The sequence below is a fragment of the Limulus polyphemus genome, unplaced genomic scaffold, assembly GCF_000517525.1.
Source record: "Limulus polyphemus unplaced genomic scaffold, Limulus_polyphemus-2.1.2 Scaffold10666, whole genome shotgun sequence".
In the NCBI taxonomy this organism is placed as follows: domain Eukaryota; kingdom Metazoa; phylum Arthropoda; class Merostomata; order Xiphosura; family Limulidae; genus Limulus; species Limulus polyphemus.
The window spans coordinates 9095-16766 of NW_013676276.1; the positions used below are offsets into that span (position 1 = coordinate 9095).

Sequence of the window (7672 nt, forward strand, 5' to 3'; positions counted from 1 at the left end):
CGAAGTTACGGAAAAATCAATTAACAAACGGAGACGTAACACTATTATTACTCTTATCCGTAAGGTTAAGAGTATACATAATTAGTCCATTAAATGAGGAATTACTATATAAGTTAGATATGTTTGGGTATAATTTTATTAAGCTATGAAAGAAATACGGGTTTTTCTATCTGTGACCTCCTCACTACGGGTATCGAAACCGGTTTCTACTGTTGTAAGTCCGAAAGTTAATACGAAGAACGGACGCATTTACGAACTATGATTATTTTGAAAGCTAACCCGATACTAGCGACACTTACTGGAATTATTGTTCTTTAGGGGACCTTTGGTATTTAACAATGAATATAACATATAAAGAAGATAAAACCGGTCAAGAAAATTCAGACATAACAACCTATTTGAAAATAACTAAGACGCTTATAATTCAAAAGGCTCCTACCTCCAAAGTGTAAAGAATACAAACAGCAAAATTTGCATTAATAGCTCCTCTCGCTATAAACAGCAACACATAAACAAAAGCCGTTCTGTGGAAAAGAAAAATACAATCATTGAGCATTGTAGCTAATTACATAGTTAATAAAATATCTAATTTAATATACCTGTCTGGATTGGAGTAAACAATGTCATGAAAAGTTATGAATATTAGAACACATTAATTCTTCAGTTCGGTTTATCAATGATATCGATAAGCCAAATAAAATACGGTTTGTTTGTTTTGAATTTCGCGCAAAGCTACACGAGGGCTATCTGCGCAATCCGTCCCTAATTTAGTGGTGTAATACTAGAGGGAAGGCAGCTAGTCATCACCACCCACCGCTATCTCTTGTGCTACTCTTTACTCTACTCTGCTAATAGTGGGATTGACCGTCACATTATAACGCACCCGCGGCTGAACGGGCGAGTATGTTTTGTGTGTCGAGGATTGGAACCATATTCTTTTGATATATGTGTTTTGATTTGGTTTGCTTAAGTACCATATATGGCTAACATTTATCCCTGTAAAGATTCTAAAGTCTCAATCCCAATAGGTTTACAAGCAAATGGTATTATAGCACTAAAAACCGGGGTTCGATACCCGTGGTGGGTACAGCACAAATAGTCCATTGTGTAGCTTTCTGCCTAACAATAAAACAAACAGGCAAACAAATGGGGAACAAAACAAGATTCGAAAAAAAAAACAGTTTTCTCGTGTACCATAACAACTTTTGGGGGTAACTTGCCCATGGTAAAGCGATGCAAGGCGGATTTGTAATAACCATAAAGAAAAACGTGCAAAAAACACTTTTAATTACATTATTCTCCGCATTAGAAGCTAAATGTATAAGTACATTATAAGATACAGTTTCGTTATATTATATACTGCTTTATAAACTAAACAATATAGTTACATTATTTACCACTTCATAAGTTAAACACTTTTTATTACATTATTTATCACAGTATAAACTAAACAATATAGTTACATTATTTACCACTTTATAAGTTAAACACTTTTATTACATTATGTATCACAGTATAAACTAAACAATATAGTTACATTATTTACCACTTCATAAGTTAAACACTTTTATTACATTATTTATCACAGTATAAACTAAACAATATAGTTAAAGAGAGTATAAAACTTAGAGAATTAACATTGATTAAAAACTAATGACACTTATTGCTAAAAAAACTCGAAATCTAATCACGTTTTGAAATAACGCTTTCGTAGGTTCTTGTTACGTTTAACGTAAAACTACGTCCGAGTTGGAACTGAGAGTCAATAAGACTTACGGAAAACTGTCTGTTGCTAAGAGCAAAACCGACAACGCATACACCATAAAGAAAGTAAACAACAGCATTCGTCTACTAAATTTCTCCACCAGGAACCAGCAAATTCCAATACCTAGAGAGAGAAAAATAGAAACTTATGTAATTAATAATTTAAACCGTCAGTACTCGGTACTACAATAGAGTAATAAGTGAAATATCAGTTGGTTAGTTAGTTAGTTTTGAGTTTCGCGCAAAGCTACTTGAGGGCTATCTGCACTAGCCGTCCCTAGTTTTGATAGATCTGAGGGAAGCCAGCTAGTCAACACCACCCCCGCCAACTCTTGGGCTATTCTTTATCAACGAATATTGAGACTGACCATTACATTATACTGCTTCCACGGGGATGGGGTTCGAACCCGCATCTCTCAGATTGCGAGTCGAGTGCTCTAACTACCATGTGATGCCAGGCCGAAATATTAGTGAAACGTGAAACTATCTTTGTTTTCCTCAATTCTGCAGAAAATTATTTTCTCACAAGAATCCTCATTCTTTTACTTTTGTCCCCTGGTGGGACGGCGGTACGTTTAGGGACTTATGATGATAAAATCCGGGGTTCGATTCCATGCGGTGGCTACAACAGATAGCCCAATGTAGCTTTGCTCTAAAAACAAACAAATACACTTTTTATATTTTTTTCCGTAAATATAATCTAAGTTTGTCTCCGTGGCGTGTCCACTGGGGTAGTAGTAGGAGAGATCTTGTTGGAGTGCTTTATCCCCCATATTCCACCCCATCTTAGATATCAGTATTTAGACTTAAATTCTCCCCACATTGTGACTCACACTCACACGAAATTATGTTTGTTTTTTGGACTGGTGGGGGTAGTCATACTATGTATCTCCAATCAGATAAGACCTAGAAGGTGAGTTTAACTGTAGTTTGAAATAGCATCAGGCCGACGCGAGGCTGTGCAAAGATAGCCTAGAGTAATTTCAGCTTTTTTCATGATTTAAAAAATAATTGATAGATACTTCTTAAAGGCAAAAAAGCTTATATATATATTTTGTTGTTAATAACACTTGACCCCCTTTCTGATACGCGCCCCCACAACTAACTGTTTGCCCCCCTGTTTCCAGTAAAACCATTCTAGAAACGCTGTGGTATTTTCAGATCAAACTGGTTCCCGATAGAATTACCAGCCAATAATTGCAGGTTCGGTCCCGTGAAAATTAGATGAACTTTCCGAGTGACAGTACCAGACTGAGTTTGCATGCATACCATACTTTTTTCAGTCCATTTTGCGACAACAGGACTCGAACCATAAATCCTTAGATTAACAATCTGGTCATGCTGACTACTAGACCATGCCGGCCCCATAATCATTTGAAGGCTGACTCCTATTTAAAAAAACTTAATACACAATATTTTGTTTTTCGCGATATCCAAAAAATACGATGTTTTTACTTGCTTGTTATCACTTCGCAGTCTGCTTTTCCCAGCCTATACTTGAGTATAATACATCTGATACTTTACACTGTAACGTGCTCAATTATCTTCATGAAATAGAAAATGTTAATGTAATTTACTTTTATATTCCTCACTTGAAAATCATAAATCATTTACTGGATGTTAAAAAGTACTAAATAAACTTCATTATTACTTTTACTAGGCAAAAAATCTAAAGCGGTTCACCAGGGTTATAAGAACTCAGTCTGGTCCATTAGAATCTTAATAATCCAAAGTGGCCCATAAGTTCCTAAAAAAACAAACTGGTCCATCACTATCCTAAGAACCCATGGTGATCCACCAAGATTCTAAGAGCCCAGAGTGGTCCATTAAACAACTAATAATCCAAAGTAGACCATAAGTTCCTAAAAACCCAAGTTTGTCCATCACTATCCTAAGAACCCATAGTGGTCCATCATGATTCTAAGAACCCAAATTCATCCTGCCATTTTTCACATATTAAACTTGTGATTGAATAGAGATCCTTCAAGTCTCATGACAGTAATTTCCTATGAATACCTTTTATCAATACTGGAAATTGCTCTCTTGGTAAACCTAGGAATTAATATAAAACGTTCTTATGTATAATGAGAGAAGTTCTGGTTCGAAAAAGTTTTTTTTTTTTTTTTAAATTCAACATTAACTGAACGTGGATGGGCTATCGTGTACGATATGGTACGATGACTGAAATAGGGGAATAAATAAAACAACTGGTAGTTTGTATCACTGACTAACTCTATTACTACTTGTAATATAAGATATGGTCCAGGTACCCGGGAGTTCTGCTGCTGTGGTCCAGACCAAATGGACGTAGTCCGACGTCAGAAGTGGCATGCAAACCAAGTATCCTGATGAAACAGTCGAATTATTGGCGGTGTTTTGGTCATGTCTTTCAAAGCTAGTCGCTGAATAAAAAACAACAAAAAACACATATACACACAACGAATAAACATTTATCTGTAAGATCACTAAAGTTGTTAAATCTGTTGACTTATACGAGTTTTTTAATGAAAAAAAACTACACTTTTAAAGTTATGCGCTTTTACTTTGTTAGTTGTTTTTGTTTCGGTATTGTCACAATAAGGTAAAATAACTTCTTCATCCTCGGCTGTTGTCGGAATTCTTATTTATTTAGCGTTTATCTTAGCAAAGCTACACAATGGCCTATTCAAAAACAAAACCAAAGGCTCGAGTTTCTTCAATGTTTCGCGGTAACTTTGGTAAATTTCAAAACACTGATATGCTATTAAGTGCAAAGCTACACGAGAGCTATCTGCGCTAGCCGTCCCTAATTTAGCAGTTTAAGACTAGAGGGAAGGCAGCTAGTCATCACCACCCACCGCCAACTCTTAGGCTACTCTTTTACCAACGAATAGTGGGATTGACCGTCACATTATAACGCCCCCACGGCTGAAAGAGCGAGCATGTTTGGTGTGAGAGGGATTCGAACCCACGACCCTCAGATTGCGAGTCGAGTGCCTTAACCACCTGGCCATGAAACTCGAGCCTATTCCTATTTTCAGTGGTCTAGTAAGCTGTGGATCACTGGATCGAAACCCGTCGCCAAACATGATCGCCCTTTCAGCCGATGGGTGTAATAATTTTACTGTGAATCCCACTATTCGTTGGTAAATAGTAATCCAAAAGTTGGCGGTGGGCGATGTTGACTAACTGCCTTCCCTATTGTCTATCGCTTGATAATTAGGAACGGCTATCCCAGATAGTCCTCGAGTAGCTCTGCGCAGAATTCAACAAACAAATATACTCATTTAGTCGATGTGTTATTTACAGAGAAGTTTTCCACATAAACACAAAGACTTGGAATATAAGCTATGTATGCGATAAGTATTATTGGAAATAACACTTTTAGAAATTTTGGTATTTCAAACAAGTTGTCTAAATATTTTCAAAAGTTTTGAAAAATACAAATCGAGTAAACCTAGACTAAAATATCAATCTTGATCCCCAGTGAGACAAGCAGAATATTTTGCGCCCTAATTCACAGATTTTGGAGCTAGTAAAAAATAAACATTAGCTGTAACCTGCAAGAAAAAAAAAATTATCAATATGGCTGGTTGTCTTTAAATATTTATTTAGAGTCACTCACTGTTAAATGACAATCCTCCGTGCAAAATAACTTCAGGAGTCAGGAGTGCTATGCCATAGTATACAAAAGTAAGTATAATCCTATAAAATACAAAATATGTGTTAATATATTGATAATTTAAGTTACGCCTAATAGGAATTAGACGGGATGATTAATAAATTTTACGAAAAAAAAAAAGGATTACTGGTTATGAACAACTTAACCTATTGATAAGTTACGCCTAATAGGAATTCAACGGGATAATTCATAAATTTTACGAGAAAAAAAAGGATTAATTACTAGTTATGAACAACTTTAAATCTTTTTTTTTTTTCAACACTGAAAGGTTTTTTTTTTAGCTGTTAGTTTATAAGTTGCCCAGGAGAAAAATATAGTTAAAAAACTCGAAATAAAATCCAAACAAAAAAGAACATAAATTAAAAAAAAAAACTCTAGAAATAACAACAACAAAATTGAATATTATTTGTTAGATTCAATTTAATTAACAATGTTTTGGTCAATATTGAAATAAGGGCAAACTAAAATAAAATAATCAAATTGATTCTAACCGCAATCTTTAATGTTTTCGTTTGTAATTTTACGTATCAATTTCGAGTACGGTAGATATAGAAATAGGAAAAAAAGATGAATAAAAAGAAAACTTTAGCACACAAACCAAATGAAGTTCAAGAGAACGAAAACGCGTTTATTGGTTTTAATCATGTTGAACAAAGAGCCCTTCTGAAGTTCAGCTGATAGAATCGTTAGTTTACCACTAGGGAGACATTTTCCGTTAATCGCCGCCATCTTCAAGAGAGCGGCCTCTGCTTGTTCATTCTCTCCACAAATGAGCATGTGACGTGCACTTTTAGGATACCACTAGAAAATAAAAATGTCTACTTATAAACATGCTCAGTTACTTTCTAACAATAGTTTTACTTTATTTAAGAAGCTAACAATAATTGTTTGTTTGTTTGTTTGTTTGAAGTTAAACACAAAGCTACACAATGGGGGCGCTAACAATAAACAAACCTATTTTTGCCACGTTAACTAAGTAAAAATAAAAGTGTCTGAGTTCTAGGTTTCTTGCTCATTCAAAAGATTAAAATGAAAAAATAAGAGAGAGAGAGAAAAGCCTGTTAATTGGAATATTAATTTGAAGAAAAACATATGAACATTGAATTTTTCAGTGGAGAGCTACTAGAATATACATGGGATAGAAAGGTTTGTCGCATGAGGATAGGATAGGAAAGTTTCTAAGATACGGAATCAAAGAAACTCCTGGCGACTTGTGTTAATTGCTGCTGTTTTACCAACAATCATGTTTCTTTTTTTTATCAAAGTTAACATAACATTAAGGACAACAAGGGACCATTTGTTCCATATAGGCTGTCTTATTCAGTAAATTAAACTATATACTAAAAAAAAGAAATCAAAGCCAGCTCTTATCATTCAAGTATTTATCAAGATTTTCCTTAAACTCCGTTAAATTAAGTGCAGACGTCAAACCCTCTGTTAAAAAGATAGCACTGTCTTAGCTGAAGATAAGTCTTATCCTGCCAAAACTTATACTTGTGTCCCCTAATCTTACCATTCTCACTATTAGATATGAAAAGGGACGATACATCAATACTTCACTTTGCAATCTTAAACACCTCAAACATATCATCTCTAACTCTTTTTTTAAGAGAAAATAATTTCAAAGACCTTCCTAACCTATCCTCATGCGACAAACCTTTCTATCCCATGTACATTCTAGTAGCTCTCTACTGAGCAATTCAATTTTAAAGTTTTACCTTTGATAAGAAAAGAAAGATGATGACTGGTAAAACAGCAGCAATTAACACAAGTCGCCAGGAGTTAAGTGTTACCTTTGATAAGAAAAGAAAGATGATTGTTGGTAAAACAGCAGCAATTAACACAAGTCGCCAGGAATTAAACGTTACCTTTGATAAGAAAAGAAAGATGATGACTGGTAAAACAGCAGCAATTAACACAAGTCGCCAGGAATTAAACGTTACCTTTGATAAGAAAAGAAAGATGATGACTGGTAAAACAGCAGCAATTAACACAAGTCGCCAGGAGTTAAATGTTACCTTTGATAAGAAAAGAAAGATGGTGACTGGTAAAACAGCAGCAATTAACACAAGTCGCCAGGAGTTAAATATTACCTTTGATAAGAAAAGAAAGATGATTGTTGGTAAAACAGCAGCAATTAACACAAGTCGCCAGGAGTTAAGTGTTACCTTTGATAAGAAAAGAAAGATGATGACTGGTAAAACAGCAGCAATTAACACAAGTCACCAGGAGTTAAGTGTTACCTTT

At 34.9% G+C, this 7672-nt stretch overlaps 1 protein-coding gene across 1 annotated transcript in view; it reads right to left on the reverse strand.

Moving 5' to 3' along the window:
* LOC111083683 (synaptic vesicle 2-related protein-like) overlaps positions 1 to 7623 on the reverse strand; it is an 11949-nt gene extending 4326 nt beyond the window's left edge. The window contains exons 1-6 of the mRNA XM_022380333.1: positions 7519 to 7623; positions 6024 to 6226; positions 5369 to 5448; positions 4035 to 4166; positions 1777 to 1888; positions 440 to 524 (exon numbers count right to left, since the gene is read on the reverse strand). Of these exons, the coding sequence (XP_022236041.1) occupies positions 440 to 524; positions 1777 to 1888; positions 4035 to 4166; positions 5369 to 5448; positions 6024 to 6202 (588 nt within the window). The 5' untranslated portion in view covers positions 6203 to 6226; positions 7519 to 7623. The remainder of the gene's footprint in view (positions 1 to 439; positions 525 to 1776; positions 1889 to 4034; positions 4167 to 5368; positions 5449 to 6023; positions 6227 to 7518) is intronic.
* Positions 7624 to 7672: the final 49 nt, after the last annotated feature.